The sequence below is a fragment of the Eschscholzia californica genome, unplaced genomic scaffold (genome assembly GCF_041429995.1).
Source record: "Eschscholzia californica isolate CP2 unplaced genomic scaffold, dmEscCali1.0.p SCAF_3, whole genome shotgun sequence".
Taxonomy (NCBI): Eukaryota; Viridiplantae; Streptophyta; class Magnoliopsida; order Ranunculales; family Papaveraceae; genus Eschscholzia; species Eschscholzia californica.
In genome coordinates this window covers 44,334,858-44,352,182 of record NW_028238420.1, presented here as the reverse complement: position 1 = coordinate 44,352,182, position 17,325 = coordinate 44,334,858, and the positions used below count along the sequence as shown (strand labels likewise).

General features: G+C 36.5%; 2 protein-coding genes across 2 annotated transcripts; both read right to left on the bottom strand.

The window, feature by feature from the left end:
• Positions 1 to 809: 809 nt before the first annotated feature.
• On the bottom strand, positions 810 to 4,606 carry LOC147550700 (serine carboxypeptidase-like 32). The gene is made up of 9 exons (XM_086666626.1): positions 3,988 to 4,606; positions 3,195 to 3,302; positions 2,866 to 2,961; positions 2,671 to 2,763; positions 2,219 to 2,586; positions 1,988 to 2,121; positions 1,710 to 1,805; positions 1,520 to 1,625; positions 810 to 1,087 (listed from the first exon to the last, which is right to left on the bottom strand). Exons 1-9 carry the CDS (start codon positions 4,298 to 4,300, stop codon positions 935 to 937), a joined length of 1,467 nt encoding a protein of 488 aa, XP_086522752.1. The 5' UTR covers positions 4,301 to 4,606; the 3' UTR covers positions 810 to 934.
• Positions 4,607 to 5,741: 1,135 nt separating this feature from the next.
• On the bottom strand, positions 5,742 to 17,325 carry LOC147550699 (helicase-like transcription factor CHR28). The gene is made up of 12 exons (XM_086666625.1): positions 16,652 to 17,325; positions 13,739 to 13,829; positions 13,102 to 13,590; positions 11,889 to 12,997; positions 11,235 to 11,306; positions 10,960 to 11,037; positions 9,968 to 10,877; positions 8,852 to 8,982; positions 8,488 to 8,709; positions 7,020 to 7,619; positions 6,556 to 6,765; positions 5,742 to 6,328 (listed from the first exon to the last, which is right to left on the bottom strand). Exons 1-12 carry the CDS (start codon positions 16,802 to 16,804, stop codon positions 6,224 to 6,226), a joined length of 4,170 nt encoding a protein of 1,389 aa, XP_086522751.1. The 5' UTR covers positions 16,805 to 17,325; the 3' UTR covers positions 5,742 to 6,223.

The following is a 17,325-nucleotide window of genomic DNA, read 5'->3' as shown; positions in this document are numbered from 1 at the left end:
TGTTGGTTAAAATGGTGGCTTGCGATGTATAATAGTGAGTAATTGGGTTTGAGGATGATGAAAATTGTAGTGTCCACAAGATTAAGTAATGGTTGAGAATTTTGAAACCATAACACACAAATATATGTAGGGGCTCCACCACAAAAACAATACAATCACTAGTTTTATGGACTATTACTGGCACAACTATGGTTGAGTAGATTATGCTGATAACATATTACAGAATGATGGAGTCATGAATGAAATTGCCCACAAAAATGAATGTCGGGCGCCATCACTTTCTTTCTAAACAACTCTAGCAAACTTTCCGCATCTATTCTGCCAATTTTCTAGTATTTATTCATTTAGAGTGGAGTAGTATTTATTCATTTAGAGTGTACGATATATGGCTCCAAACTTTGCCAAGTTTTAAAGTGTACGTGCCAGGTTGTACCCTTGCACATTGTGGTTATGGTGGTGCGTGGAAGATTTAAAAACTATCAATTTTATTTAATAGAAGTTAGAATTTAATCTTCGCAACCGTGTCACTGGACACGAGTTTTGGATCTGAGCTAGACTTAGAACACTGAATCCAAGACAAAGCTTTACTAAGAGTCTAAAATCCAAACAAGGGGTCTAATGAGGGTCGAAACACATGCAATTGAATGATTCATTATCCAATCCTTCTTTTTGTTTCTCTTATTTTTCAATTTTCATCTTGTTCTCGTTTCCGCAACCATTTTTCTTCACCAAATAAGATATTTCTTCATCAACAATCAATGACGTTTTTTTCTACATTCTTGTTTGCAATTGTAATTAGAAAACAAAAATTTTACACAACCAAGTATGATATATAGAAGCATGTAAATAAACATTGTATTATGAAATCAATTTGTCCCTAACATTTTGAATGAACAACTTAGGGTTAGGTTATTATTATGAAAAAAGGAGTAGTTTAGAAGGCAGATGAGGGAGGAGAATTTCCAGAAAGGAAAGAGGAAAAAAGAGCCAAAGACTCTGCTGGTTTAAAAATAGGAACAGCATGACCTGCTCCTCTAAATGTTGCAAAAGTAAGTCCTCCCTTGTATTCTTGCACCCACCCTATTACCTGTAATCATCCATAACAAACAAAACCATATAAATTGATTGGGTTTGCACTTACATAAACTATATTAACTCATCTTTATGGTATTTTAAAAGCAAAAGTGCTCTTACGTATTATTTAAAAGGACGTCAGGATATTTAGACAGGACCAGTCTGGGCTCAAAACAACTACAGCGGTTATTTTAAACCCACTAATAACATTATGAAGTTTTCATACTTAGATCTTACATATAACTAGTTTCGGTTCAAAGAAGACAGACACGAGCAATTATGTGGCCGATGGGAATATAACATCTAATATTTAAAGGGTCCTTATATTGTGTGCCTTTAAGGTACATGATAATACATGAAAATATTTGACATTGATCACATATATTTTGAGTATTAAAAATTGGGGTTGAGTGAAATGGTAATAGTAGGAGTTAGATGATATTACCTCCTTCTGGTTGTACCAAGGCCTCCATGCTTTAGTGATTGGTAGTTCCAAAGAGCCCAAACTATACCTTGTTGACAACACTGGAACTCTTCCATCTGTATCCCCACTGTTTATGCATCCCATTATTATATAAACAATCCCTATAAATTAAGTATGAGATTTGAGAAAACTAGTACTAATTAATATTTACCTGTAAACCCATATTCTTAGACCAGCTCCAAGAAGCTTCTTATATATTGGAAGAACAGTTGGCTTTGATTCTCCCCAATGTTCAAACAGTGTTTGACTGCACCCACACAAAATTTTCTTAGACAATTTAGAGAAATAGTGTTTTTTTTTCAGTCAGATATGAAATCTGACTCGTCCGTGTGGCTGATTTGGACTTATTTTGAGTCCGTTTGAGCTAGACAATTCAGATTGAGACGAATTAGATTCAGAAGAAAAGAAAAACACCAGATAGAGAATTACTTGCATATACTCCAATTTTTGAGGTGAGAATGACCATCACTAACATGAAGAGCCTTTTGAACTTCCGGTCTATTGTAGAATGTTTTCGCATAGTTGTCGAGGCACGGATCATACCCACCCATTATCCTTGGTATCTATATGATCAAACCCATATTTCTTTTTCATCAAATTCACAACACTAATTATAACTTACCCTAATTAATTTTGAACACCAATGATATGTTGTCTTACCATCTTAGACTTCGGATGAAACATGAATTTGTATCCAGAATCATGAGTAGAAGAAGTGTTACAAACTGGAGTATAAATACTATAAATATCAATCACTTTATACTGATTGAATACTTCATCAACTGCATGACTACATTTTTTATTATCCCATGTATCGTCTCGATGAAAATCGCAATTGTCTAAGATTATTTTATGAGTTTCATCAGACACAATAGCATGACTCCAAGCATAATCAACCAAACCTTGCCAATCATCCCCGCCCGATGTTTCCGGGTTTCCTAATAAGAAACCTTTGAGATCTATATAAAGAGATGGATTCTTCTTGTTCATGTCATATATGACCTCAGCCAATTCAGGAACATATCTTCCTGTTTGATTCATGTCATGGAAGAAAATTGATTATCATCAGAGACTACCCATTGTAAAGTAGGTTTAGGGTTTACGACTTTTACCTGCATAGCTTTCTCCAGCAATGAAGAAACTTCTGTTTCTATATGAAGGGAACTTGAGGAACCACTTGTGAAGAAAATTATAGGTATCATTTGCTAATTAAAACAATTAACAATGTGTTAATTATTCATTAGAAACTAGTTATATATAAAAAAGTTTATGAAGAATAGATACAAAAAAATTCACTAGTTTATTACCTGTAAATGCATCTCCAATTTGAGCATAATCAGAAGTTGTATTGGTGTATGAATAGCCAACTCCAATTGGTGATTCTAGGAATAAAATGTTGGCTTCTGCATTTGAAAAAACATCATACTATTAGTTGGTCATATATGTACATATGAGAAATAATATTTAGCTCGAAATTGGGGCCCAAAAGCAGAAGGCCGATGTGGTTGGGTCTCATTGATATGACATTTCTCTCTACATAAGACCAGACCAATCGGAGGACGCATTATCCTTTGGTCTGTGACAACTCCCACTTTTGGGCCAAATAACATTTGGTAGGTTGGTGTTATGTTTAGACCTCTATTCCATGAGTAAGGATTGAACTTGAGTCCATTTCCATCTTTATCCACAATGAAAGGACCAATCTCTTGTGTTGCACCATACCCCACTGAAGAACACCCAGGACCTGAAATTTTTAAAATAATTAGTATTGATATATGTTAACAACCAGTTTTTACACCTAAAAAAGTTATAAAATACGTAACTAGCGAGTGTGATTGGTGTTGACATGTCATTATAATGAAACAACTAAAATCTAAATCGAACTGAATGTATCTAATACAATCACACTCGTTAAAGGAATTATATCTTGGTAGAAATATAAGACCTTTAGCTGAATATATCCTATGGTATGTAATCGTCAAACGTCTAAAGTTACTTTATTTACTTATATGGCACGACTTATTTGGTAGAAATACAATTAGCTATTTTATAGATTTAGGAAAGACTGTTTTATTGGTTTAAATATTAAAAATGTTGAGTTGGATATTAGAGATATCCCAAGAAGATTCTTCTTGAAATCTCTAAGATTAACTACCGCTACATCATCTTCGAGATTCAAATCAGATTTGCATTAGATAAAATTAAAAAAAAAAATCTACGTCACTTAGAATTTCTTAGATTGAGTGTTGCGTCAGAAATGATCTAAAAGAAAGGCCCAAACAATAGTTGAACTTCTCAGTCATGTTAGTGTTGTTCAACATAGTAGAGGGTGAACATAGCACTACAATCCTAGCCCTAGACTCTTCTTGATACCAAATGAAACTTCAAAAGTGTTCAAAAAGTAATCAACCAATGAAAACAAAACTCACCTCCATTTAGCCAAAGGACTAGGGGCTTTTTATCAGCTTGAGTGGTTGCCTCATAGAACCAATAAAAAAGTGCCCTACTATTTTCTTCATTAACATTAACATAACCTGCATAATGTTTAAAACTCACAACTGGTTGACTAGGCAACTCAGTGACAAGATCATTCTCATCATTTCCTAATAACCCATCATTCACATGAGATCCTCCTATTCCTCCATGTCTTGTTGCCTCAACATTTAGATTTTCCAACAAAAATATTACAAGAACCACTACTAGAGCAAAACCCACCCCTTTCTTTAATACAAAAGTCTTCATATTTGATGTTCCAAGAAAACACCCATCTAGCTAATTTATAGGAAGATGGGGTTGGCAATTTGTGGCATCTGAGGTGGATTTATGGAAAGATTAATGGGGAGATCATGTTTTCTTGTAGGGGGTAGAAGTGAGTGGATAAGTGGAGGCTCCATTTGTTATGTTTGTGGGTTGCTAGAATCATATATTATATACATATTTATAATTAATTATTAGATTGTAAAGTATATTTTCATCATCTATAGAGAGAGGGAGAGATTTTAGGAAACCTAACCTTTCAAGATTAATGCATTAATCATATTTATTTATAATGTGATTCTACACTTGTGTTACTATGTACTCCCTTTTTCTGTCCTTGAGGATGGGAATTTAAGCTATACCTATGTTTCCCCAAATCATGAATGGATGGATGGATGGACTCCTCCATTTTATTTGCCGCAACACCCATATCGCTCCTAACTTTTTGTTTTGGCTTAGATATACTTCGATGGCAACTACTAATAGTGATATTGAGAAATCCTGTAGATACCTTTTTTGCTAAGCGTAACTCTCGTGTTACTTAACCTGTTAACAATTCCCTTACTCTAATATTTAGATTTAGCAATTTCGGTAGTAAATGCTATTAGATAATATTTGTTTATGGCCACCAAGTTAAGTACTAGAGGACTGTTTTACGGGATACGGTTATTTAACTTGCCCTTTTGACTGGGGTATTAAATCCATACCGTTCCTTTTTAAGACATCGACACCGAGAAGATACTGCATCTACGTGAAAAATAAAGAGCCAAAACTATTCAATCACCCCATTTTGATTCTCATGCCTCCCTTTGTGTATTCCAAAAGTCACAATTGATACAAATGTGTTATAGTAGATCATGTTGCTATCAAATCATATCCAATATCAACTTGCTTACATATTGGTCATGTGATGGGTGAGAACTTAAAACAATCAACCCCATTGGTATTTGTTTTAGATCTAGTGGCCAATAATATTGATGGACCATTCTTGACATTTGTCATGCCTTGGAAATGACATGCATGCAATGAGAGAAGGGGACATCCATGTTGGCATTTGATTATTATAGAAGGTGTTTGTCTATCTAGTCTATGGGACATCACATCATCATAGGTTGGAAAATAGGTTGGTTGTTTATGGAGAATTTTGTGGATTCTGACTGTGGATTTAGACACGTTCAATGTGGTTGTGATTGTGGTGATTGAGGTGGAATGAAACTAACAACTAAGAAAATTTGTTGTTGTTGAACCCTGACTTGGATTCCAACTTTTCTTCTCAGTTTGAGAGAGAGAGAGAGAGAGAACACTTAGGAGACATAACTCTGATCACCTCATATTGCTGCCCTAATTGAAGAATATTGTCTTGTGGAAATCACTCTCATACGGTTAATAATGCAATTCACAATATACAAGAACAAGTCAATATTGATTTCCACTAAAATCTCCAAAACTTAAATTTCCATTTTAATCAGAATGAGAATGTACTGTCTCTGATTTACACCTTTAGAATGAAAAGGATTAAAAGCTACAACGTTAGAGGAAAAAAGTTATGCTATTAAGAACCCTAAACAATGTGGTTAGAGAGAAAGAGTAATTGCTATGGAACAAAACATAAGAATGAAAAACTGTGCAAATTCCATTCTTCAAATAATGTATTCACATCATCGGCTCGCTTCTTTCATGTTGTCTTCAGCTAAATCTATTGTTAATGAATGTTTTCTTGTTTATCTTTCTAGCTTTTGCTGCTCACAGCAGAAAAGAATGGTATATTGGGATATATCACCTGTACAACCTGCTGCTTTCGAAATTCGAAGAAAAAATTTCAGCATATGAGCTAGTTGGTCTCTGTGATCCTCTTTAGATTTTGAATGAAACAATTAAGTGCCAAAACTGAGTTGAGAATAGGCAGAACTATGCCATAAACAGATACTTCAAGTCGTCAACGGTAAGACGGGTCTGGCGGCCACCTGCCTCGTCCTCTCCAAATGCAGATGCAACCATCACTCTCTTCTTTTCCTGCAAATGCTCCATATATTTCTACCATCAATTTTAAGAAAACATGTCTTGTTGTTATACTGATAAAACTACCAACTTAACGAGCTAATACAAATACGTCTTGATTGAAAGGAAAGAACGTTAAGATGAAAGAAAGAAAAAAGAATAAGAAGTAGAAGAAAAAGAACCCTTTGAGGTGTATCAAGTCCTAAGCTGTGAAGAACAGAAACGAAGAGAGCATAAATTACCTGAAGAGCTAGTATTCGATCTTCAACTGTATCCTTAACAGTTAACCGCAAAACAGTAACAGGACGGGTCTGTCCAATACGATGTGCTCTGTCAATTGCTTGATCCTCTGTAGTAGGATTCCACCAAAGGTCGAGAAGAAGAACATGACAGGCAGCAACCATGTTCAGACCTAGACTTGCAGCCTTCAATGACATGATTATAACAGTAACCTGCAAAAAGAATGGATATCTCAATGTGTTGGGCAGCTAGGAAAAATAATCGGAGTTCGGTTGAGAAGTTTCTCCCACTTACGAAATATCACGTGTTAAAAGTCGCCCAAGCCAAAACAATTTTGCGATTGCTTTAGCATATATTCATTGTATCACATATTCATGTGATTCTATTAATCCACAAATTTTAATCCACAAATTCTGTGAAGTTACACAAAATAATTCCTGAATGATGGAAAGAATCATAAACAAACCTCTGGAAGAGTGTTAAAATCCCTGACGGCTTTATCTCTCGCAATAACGGACATTGTACCATCAAGTCTTCTGTACTGTATAGAAGAATTTTTTAAACGAGCCTCAAGCAAATCCAGCATCCTTGTCCACTGGGAAAAGACAATTGCTTTCTCCGGTAATTTGGTGACTAGTTCATCTTTTTTACCTTCTTTAACATCAACAACTTTTACATCTTTGCATGATTCCACGCAAAGAGAATCAGAAACAACCACATCATTAGATTCCAATGAGCTGTCTTTTAAATCAGAATGCCTAGGTTTCGATAGTGACTGAAGAACCTCAAGAGCCGCTTTAATTTTGGATGAATCTGAGATACCCGGGGAACAAGGTTCAAGGGTTTCCATAAGTTGGGGACTTGATTTGTTAACAGAACATTCAGGACCAGGCTGGTCAGACAGAGAATGCTTTAGTGTCGCTCTCGGGAAGACTGACGTTACACTGAGTTTGCCCTTGCACTGAGCCATAGGGCATAGTGTGTCATCACCACTGAGGTGCTCACAAATGCATTGATTGCAGAAAACGTGGCCACATATTGTAACAACCGCATCTTCAGGAGGATCCTGTTAAACATTATCCAACGGAAAGTCAAAAACTAATCAAACTAATTCTACCAAATAATACGGTAATAGGTCGCCCATTTAAGAAAATTGTTCGTAGAAAAAACATAGGTTCCTGACAACAGATATCATATTTACATCTTATGAGGAAGTAAAATCAGTTTGTTCAAATTCAGGACAGCTAGCCAACGGTACCAAGAGATCATGACTGGCTACAGTTGAAGCTAGATATAAATTTAAAAGAACATCACACCATAAGGTGTACCTTATCAAAATAAAGTTCCAGACTATCAGCAAACAATGCTTATTTTCTCGAAAAATACGTAATGCCTATTAATGGAGGCATCTTAATGGAAACTAGCATCGCTTTATTACCGGAACAACCAACTTGTAAACGTTGTATAACTGGTGGTTCTTATGAAAAATAAAGCAAAAAAGATTAAAAGTTTCATCTTGAACTTGACAATGCTGTGATGAAGAGCAGTCAAGTACAGACATCCAAAAGAGGAGTGGAGAACACATCCAAGACAACAGCCAGTTAAGATCAACACCCATGGTGCAAATATCAAAATTAATCTTTTCTTTTCGTTGCAATCTTATTTGCATTTCGTTGATGATTAAGTTATAAGGAGCAGTCAAGAACAGACAGCCAAAAGAGTAATGGAGAACAAATCTAAGACATCATCCACTTAAGATCAATACCCGTGGCGCAAATATCAGGCTTGATCTTTTCTTTTTGTTTCCATCTAATCTGCATTTCCATTGATAGTTAAGACTATAGGCAACCTATAAATAAAAACTACGACTGAATAATTCGAAAAAATAAACTAAGACGAGTACCCCTCAAGGGAAGAAAGTTGAGTTTTCTTACATTGCAAATGCTACAAATTGCTAAACAAGCTTCTAAACAATTTAGAAGATCCATTTGCTTTTCCCTAGGAAGTTTCGTTGCCACCTCTACTGAGGATCTCCAAAGAGAATTTGAATCATATCCCTTGACAAGAAGTGGATGATCACAAGCCTGACGGAGGCGCAATAGCATCAATAGAATATTAACATAATTTTGCTTGACAGTTCCAGCTGCTGCATAAACCTGAAGCAACAAAAGTACATATTGGAGTCAGTTTAGATACAAGAACATTGCAGTTTTAAGACTAAAAGACAAGTGGTCAAACAAACAATTTATCATGAGCCACTCACACTACTTCTGGATAGTGTACGTAAAACTCTCTTACCTTGAATTGAGCACGTGAATCGGCCTCTAGCTGGGAATAGAAACTTCGTTCCTCTTCTGAAAATTCCACCTTCTTAAGCTCTATAGTTTTCGCCGGTAAGTTAATAATTGGTTCCCCGTCAATAACTGATGCTGCAGAAAATAATTACAACAAAAGAATCAATAAAATAGAATTCACAACAACGTGTATTCCTAATTGCCAGCCACAATAATATTGTTTGTGCGATTCGTTTCCCGTAAAAGGAGCAAACGAAAACTGAGCAACAACAGATGAAAACAAGCTCAACTGACAAATGTATCAAACATTGCCAATCTGTTGGAACACCTGGTAGGAGAAAAGAAATAAAACCTTGAGACTGGGTGTCAAGAATATGGTAGATAATTGTTGAATAATCAAGAAAAGGTAAAATCTATATATCTAAGTACCTGACATCCTAATCATCTAAGGAAACAACATATCTATGGTTTCGATGTCCTAAAGTTCTTAAAATTTGCTCGCTAAATAAATAAAGCTTCAGATACAATCATTACAATTATCAGTTCAACAGAACTTCGCAGCAAGAACAAATACCCATGCTGCAAAAGAATAAATTTTTTTATGAAATGTCATTAGAACATGATAATAAATTAGAAGTGTGTTGGTTACAGCGTCAACTATCTGAACACTGAGCCTCATGGAAAGAAGTCTAACCCATTTTGTGGGAAATGCACAGATCCCAAACAGATAAATCTACTTCATAGCTCTATAAATCAGGAAGATAACCAATATATCCGTAGTTCCCTCATAACAAATAAATGATACATGTAAAATAATACTGAATCCAATATAAAGGGGCTTCCTAAAGAATAAAGATGCAAGACTTCAATTCGATCTCTACACTGCTGTAAGAAAATTATGTTTTTATGCCATCAGAACCTCCGCAAAAGGCCCTCTGAGGATCCGATGAAGTATAATGTCTAGATCCACCTAAACTTTAAGAACATGGAAAGAGATGAAGGAAATGGGCAGAACCGACTTCGTAACAGAAGCATTGGTAAAAACTGAGCTAAAAGATGGCAACTAGAAAAAAACTATAGCTTATAAGATAACATGCAAGAATCATATACTCAATATGACCTTTTGTTCGGCGTAGCATTATCGTCTTTAGAACAGCTTGTAGTTTTTTGTACCCATTTGTTGGATTCCTGCTAATCGGAATCTTTATGGTAGAGCAGAATGACTTATAGACAGCGTAAGGGTCATATCTGAGAAATCTGAAATAACTATAAAGATCATCAACTGCATTCTGGATAGGTGTCCCAGACAAGCACCATCTTCTTTTAGCTCGAAGCCCCCAACAGGCCCTAGCAACTTGAGTCCTATAATTCTTAATGCTTTGTGCTTCATCCAATACTACCCTAAACCATCCAACCCTTGCCAGAGGGCGAGCAACAGCCTCAAGCAAGCCACGATCCACACCCTTCTTATTTTTATGATTTTTCTTCTCTGAACTTGGAGGATACTTCCGTTTTCTACTAGAAGAGAGGCCCATATGAGATATTCCATCTTCTTGTGATTTCAGCTTCTCGTCGTCATCTTTGTCGACAAGTGGCTGTTTCGGAACCTCCATACTCACGATGGAATATGTCGTGAGCACAACATCATACTTGGCCAGCTCAAAAGGATCTTTTGTGCGATTACTTCCATGATATACTAGAACAGAGAGATTAGCTTCTTTACTAACCTTGGTATGCAATTCTTCAGCCCATTGCCGAAGAACACTTGTAGGACACACAACCAACGTTCCAGCAGCTGGCCTTCCCTTCGCAAGTATAGAAACATTCTCACATTTTAGATTTTTGCTAACCTTAGCATGACCAGAATCTCTATCTTGCTTTATTCTGTTAAGGTCCATAACACCCCCCTCATCTTCATCCAAGTTTAGAGCTTGAGATTCCTCTTCCTTGACAGATATGGCACTAACTTTAGACGATGGAGATCTTTCTTGCAGTATCAATGCAATTGTTGATATTGTCTTTCCCAACCCCTGACAGATGATGATGAAACAGTCAAATTTCTCGACAACGCAATCTCGGGGACTGTCAGTATGGGTCAATAGTTAAATTAACCTGATCATCTGCAAGAATTCCTCCAGAGCAGTGTAAGCTGGATGTCTCCTTTTGAACCATCCACGACAACGCAATCCGCTGACCAAAAAGATACTTCAGTAATATATTGGTTCTATTGCATGAAATAAGAGATGTAGATCGGTGAAAAGACCATAACATGTAGTAAGCCCACAAGACACAATTTTACGTGCCTCCGCCATGTATGTATTCCAAGCATAAAAAACATTTCCACCAAACGTCCAAGACAACATTGAAAACAAGAACATAACACATACCTGATGTCGCAAGAGGGGAACAGCCAAAACACCATCTGGTGGACTAGCTTCGGACTTGGGCTGAGAGAGGTCCTGCAAACAACTCACAATAGTTCAAAACCCCAGCAATTTTTTTCACAGCAAGGAATTACCTCCTTCAAAATGAAAACAGGAAAAACAATGCATCCTCCACCAAACATATCCTAAGAAACGACTATAGTACAACATATTGCTATAATGGTACTGAAGATTTTTTTTTTCTTGAAACAGGTCTTCAAGATGAATCAACATGATCTTGTCTCAAATGACAAAAGCTACGAGAAGGAAAATCATAGGAAAACACAAAATTCCCCTGCGCAAAAAATGATCTAGTTGAAGAAGATGACAATAATTTTGGATCCAAGCATGATAAAAGTCAAATCTGGAAATCTAGGAGCAGAATGTAAACAAGCCCCCTAAATGGTAAGAGTTACACTTCACCCTACAAATTCAACCAAGGAGGACAAACCAATGCATTTGAACACGATATCTTCGACACTTTGTCACATCAAATGGATCTAGAGATTTCACAAGACACACTAGATAAACACTTGGAGCCGGTAGAAATTACACGTTAAAAGCAATAAGATACAAAAAAGAGTATGACTAGTTGTGAGTAATGAAACAAAGGATCACCTGCAACGCAACCCGAAAAGTTAGCCTTTCATCATTCATTTTGAGCCTCGTGCCTCCCGTTCCCAAAAGCGGGTCGCTGAAGCCGGGCCGCTGTGCAGTAACAAGGGACTTTCCATGCGCCCCAACTGGAGCTGGTTGTGCAGGGTCACTAATATCTTCAAGGATACATATGTCAACATCATCATCAATACAGATCTTGTTAGTTGAACTGCTGCTCTGAACAACTTCTACAGAGTGGCAAATCAAGCTCCTAGGCGGAAACAGTTTCTGCTCTAAATTCTTGGTGCAAACTGCTTGTTCCCTACTTGAAGTCATTGGCAGAATCCCAGCTGATAAGTGACTAGAGACCTGGTAATCAGAAGGTCCATCACCAGCATCACCACACAGAGTCGTCATATCAGCTGGTGAACAATAGCCATTAACATCTTCGTTGAAGACGAATGCTGCACGAAGTTTCTTTGCTCTTCCACATTCCATAGCATTCATGTTCTTCTTACTCGCTGAAGATGATGAATTAACCGACAATGATTGTTTTGAGGCATCATGAGTGTGAAATCCATTTGTTCTCACTACCGAACATTGAGCACTTTCGCATTTGACAGTTGTACCCTGACTATTATTTCCATCAGTGAATTCGATCTCAACCCCATCTTGGACGGATGTGCTAGTTATTGCTTCTTCTGATTCTCGATCCATCTTACTTTTGATGCAAATATTCTGATACCCAAGCACAGTATCCTCCACTGCATCTTTAGCATAAAACATGTACTCTCTCTTGACTGCCTCGAAAGGAAAATCATGAGTATCTGGTAGAAGTTCTCCAGGAGCAACAGAAGCTCCATTGCTAGTAACTGTGCTTGGGAGACCATAAAATGAATCTGGGAAGAAAATTCCATCTTCAGATTTGATACCAGAACACCAATTGTCACAAATATCAGGATCGAGATGATTTTCTCCAGACACATGTGCATCCACAAAATGAGACTCGTATTGAGATGTAAATGGATTTCTTTTGAGTGATCCCATACGTTCAGCACAACTTCCATTAATAGTATTACAATTCTCATAACTGAAACCTGATTTCTCCATCTTCCTGAATTCTGAAGGACCTGCAGTTTGTTGCGAGCCTAAGTTATTTTGCAACTCAAAATTTAGATGCACTAAAACCAATAGAAACACACATTGAATGATTCTATGACATAGTTTGACTTACATCTGAGATGAACATCTCTTTCCAGCTGCCCAAATTCTTCAGCATTGTTGTTCTCATTCCCCGCATGCACGGGACTCGCATGGTCAATATAACCCAGAGATCTGTTAGCATCTTCGGGAGCAAAATTAAATGTGGCGCTACAACTTGGTGTACTGTTTGATCTTTTACTATCATTGTTGTTATATAATGGTCCGATCATAGAAGCCCCGATCCTTTCACCCGACCAAATGTCATGTTCCAAATGAGCATTTGGTAACCAATCAGTAAGACTGGCAGAGCAACTATTAACAGGTGATTGAATATGCGATGAAATTTCCAATTTCCGATTATCGAATATCATACCCCCAAAGTTTCCAGGAGATACGGAGAAGCATTCTGAATCCATCCCAATGTTTTGAAAAGACGGATTCGGGTATTCTGGAGGACACCATAGAGAAGATACTGGTAAAACTGGTGCAACTTGATATGCCTCTTCACTTTCTTGAGTACCTGAATGCAATAAAAAGACAAGCAATGAAAACTCTTATCATAGAAAAGCCATCAGGAAAATTTAACCAGCATCAATTTCACTATTCATGAGACAAAACTATTTAGATATCTGATACAACCAAGGCAAAAGAATGATAACCCAACTTACCATTTTGAGGATGGAAATCTCGCTCGTGGTTGGCGTCACCAGCAGTTGAATTGGCTTGGAAACTATCACATGATAAATCATCTGGACTACTCTGTAAATAACATTGTAGGTTACTCATCATCCAACATTAAGAAGAGCTGACAATGATGATGCTTATCCGGGGCAGATATAATTGATAAGAAGTCATTTTGAGAGAACACTGTTCCAATATTAAAAGTGGAAGGTCTACATGATCATAACAGAGGTGATGGACAAATTATATTAATCGGTCATATTTTTATTACATTTAAATTTTTTTTGTGAAATTAAAAAGAATAAGATAGGTTTGGCTTTTTATCCTTCATACCTACTGGCTCAGATTTGATTTAAAAATTTCCAAAAAAAAAAAATTTTGACGCCTATCATTGAAAATCTAGCTTACTTGACTGTATTTCTAGAAAAATTTAAGGACAACAAGATAAAACCAAATACGGAATTCGTAATCTTGACCATCGATCTAATTCAACAGCTAAGATTATAACGTAGGGTAAAATCCTAAATGCAGATATTTTTTTCTCACAAGTTAAGCACAAAAATTTAAAATCCAGTACGAAATTAGTAATCTTAAACAATAATATAATTCAACGATCAAGATATGAACATAAGTAAAACCCAAAATGAGAAAATTTTCTCTCATTTCCTATCTTAGTCAGTTGAACCCCACTCCTCCCATCTTTCTTCTCAAATGAAAGAGGTCGAACTCAAGGTTTCTTTTCTTCTCCCTTTCTCATCGATCTTTCAAAAAACAAAAATGTTGCAACCGAAGTCCGAGTAGACTTCAGGTACCACCAACCTTCGACAACTCAAAATATTGCAATTAAAACGGGAAAAAAAACTTAATCGAAATAGAAGTGTATGAATTGCAAATGCCTATATAATTAGATTCTTGTATTACAACAATGTCTTTCTTGATTGATTTAGAAATAAAGTCACACTGTCGCAGAAATCCAAAAACAACCGAATGATCTTCTTTTCCTTTTCAACAATTCTGAGCAAATTGAATGTTCCTCTCATTTGCACAAAAAAATGGAATTCAAATGGAGGAAGCTCCTAAGTTTCGGTCATTTGCGCAGGGAAGACAAGAATGAAGTCCAAACTCTGTGAAAATGACTTAACCTAATCGAAGTCAACAGCATTATAAACATTCTTGACCACCCACGTCTGACGTCGACCTAGCATCAGACGTTGGCTAGCATTGGCTTGATGGGTGAACCAATCGCTATGCCAACAACGTGGACCTCTCTCAAAAAGATCAATTTAATTTTCGACCCTAAAGATGACCTATATGGGTCAGTAAATTTTTTACTTCTGATTTTCATTTTCATTTTTTTTTCTTTTAAAACGACATCAATCTCCATCCTTCTTAAAATTCATCAATCGACTATCTACTGGTGAAACACTTTTTCGCTCTCTCCTTCATCTCTTTCTTCTTCCTCTCTCTTGCTCCCCCCTTTCGCTACTTCAGTACCTCCCGCTCTCTCTCACTCAGGTGAAGGGGATAGAGGCAGAAGAGAGAGAGAGAGAGAGAGTGATTTGGTCTATATTAATAGCTTATTTCTTTTAAGTGAATAGTCGAGGTAGTTGCACACCTGCACGCTCCCTTAATGCACTCTGGGGAGATAATTCGCACAAACGTAGAATTTGCTTGACTTCAGTAAATAGTGTAACGTGCAAGATAGAATTGTCCGGACCCTATGGGCACAGGTTACACCTTAGTGTACATATAAAGCACGGTAAAAGGTTGAATCTCATATATTATATGCAAATGCAATCTCATAACAATCGTGTACACATAGATTCATATCCGACCTCCAAAACTCGTTATTTTAAAAGGGTAACGTTGGTGTTTGATATACGAAGCTTAAATTAAGTTGAGGTTAATATGAATAAAATCCATAGAAAATACAGCATATAGTTTGATCAGATAGATTCTCTAACTAACAGACTAGCATGCAGTGGGCATGGCTATTCCCTAATTTTACCGGCAGCTGTTCAGATTAATTATCACATAATATAATTTGAGGTTTTCATAATTTTACACAGTACGAATTAGGACAGCAGTTTCCAAGTTTAGAGAACAATATTTTACTCGGTCTATGATTTGTGAACTATTAGCAAGTAGATCAAGTTATATGTCATACGGCTTCATAAGACTGGTCTATAAAGGATAAGATCCCACTAGACAAGCTGACAAGTCCCTATCAATTACTATCGGCTAGTACGGTGTTTGGATAGATAGTTATGATGTTTTGAATTTTGAAGTTAAAAAAAACAGTGAATGATCAGTGATTGTTTAAACTAGCATAAACGTTATCTGGCCTACAGAGGCTTAAGGAATTCAATAAGCTTTCAGCAAGTGGCATGACTAAAGCACCTTGGTTCTTAAAGTTTCGAGGACGACCCTTGATGAGCTTTCTCTGTGAATAGCATCATAGCAGTCAATGCTATCAGCTTCTTAAGTGTGCTATAATATATAGTTCTAGGCTTCTAACCTTATTCTTAAGAGTATCAGATAGTATCTATAGAAACAACTGAATAATCTGAATGCTAAAATTTATCATCTTGCGGAGACGAAACAATCATTTCTGGAATACAAGAACAGGGAAAAGTAAACACCCAAAAGCCAAGAAAGCAATGACTGAGACAGGAAATCCATGAAAGTCATTCCAAATGCCCATTAACTAATCTCTACTTGTCAAGTTCTAAACAAGGTGGAATTGCTATTTTTTCTAAACCAATGATAAGATCCAGCTAAATACAAATTCCTAAAATAGTTCTTATCCAAATTATGGAGTACCCACCCAAATATCAACAAACCCCTTTCTCAAATTCAAGAACATGAGAAAACCTAAACTTGAAACGAATAAAACATACCTGTGATTGTTTAGTAGTAGTAGGCGGATCAAAATCTTCCGCAAGAATTGCATTTAATGCATCAATATCAATAGAAAAATCACCCCAATCGTCATTTGTTGTTAAAAAATCACTACTAGACCAAAAATCCGAACTATCATCAGTCTTCATCATCGTCAAATACCAAAAGTTACCCTAGCATCAACTCTGAAACCCTAAAAATCCACTTTAATCAAATTACTAGTATAGAAACTTATTACTTCTCAAGCACGCAATATCAATGTCCGATCCCCCAGAAGAGAAAAAAACGATTAATAAAATGGAACGGAGAGTTGTGATTTTGTTTGAAGCGTTTTACGGAAAATTCGTAGCGGTTTCTTCTTCGATTCGGCTTTTTGGGGTGGTTGCTCTGTAAATTTCCTAATATATTTTTAGAGAGAGAAAGTGAGAGGGCGCGAACTTGTTGCGAACATTTTGGAGAGAGAGAGAGAGAAAGGACGGTGCGTCACGGTGGGGTGCGGTTTGAAGAGCATAAAACCTAGCCCGAGTGAAGTTAGAGAGAGAAACTGTTCACAATGGAGTATTCTCTAACGTTGCTTATGAGGAAAGTCTTAAAAAAGACCCGTAATCTGCGGTTTAATTTAAAAAGGGTTAGGTGGGGTCAATCCATATAGAATTTTGCAAATGAAGAAATT

What these genes read in the sequence shown, in the direction of transcription:
- LOC147550700 (XM_086666626.1), bottom strand. Translation starts at nt 4,300, where the DNA reads ATGAAGACTTTTGTATTAAAGAAAGGGGTGGGTTTTGCTCTAGTAGTG. An exon ending in TCCTTACTCATGGAATAGAG is followed by an intron (nt 2,962 to 3,194) that starts GTCTAAACATAA and finishes TTTCAAATGCAG; the next exon opens with AAGCCAACATTTTATTCCTA. An exon ending in TTCATCCGAAGTCTAAGATG is followed by an intron (nt 2,122 to 2,218) that starts GTAAGACAACAT and finishes TTGATCATATAG; the next exon opens with ATACCAAGGATAATGGGTGG.
- LOC147550699 (XM_086666625.1), bottom strand. Translation starts at nt 16,804, where the DNA reads ATGATGAAGACTGATGATAGTTCGGATTTTTGGTCTAGTAGTGATTTT. An exon ending in AGATTTCCATCCTCAAAATG is followed by an intron (nt 13,591 to 13,738) that starts GTAAGTTGGGTT and finishes TATTGCATTCAG; the next exon opens with GTACTCAAGAAAGTGAAGAG. An exon ending in TTCCCCTCTTGCGACATCAG is followed by an intron (nt 11,038 to 11,234) that starts GTATGTGTTATG and finishes CTTTTTGGTCAG; the next exon opens with CGGATTGCGTTGTCGTGGAT.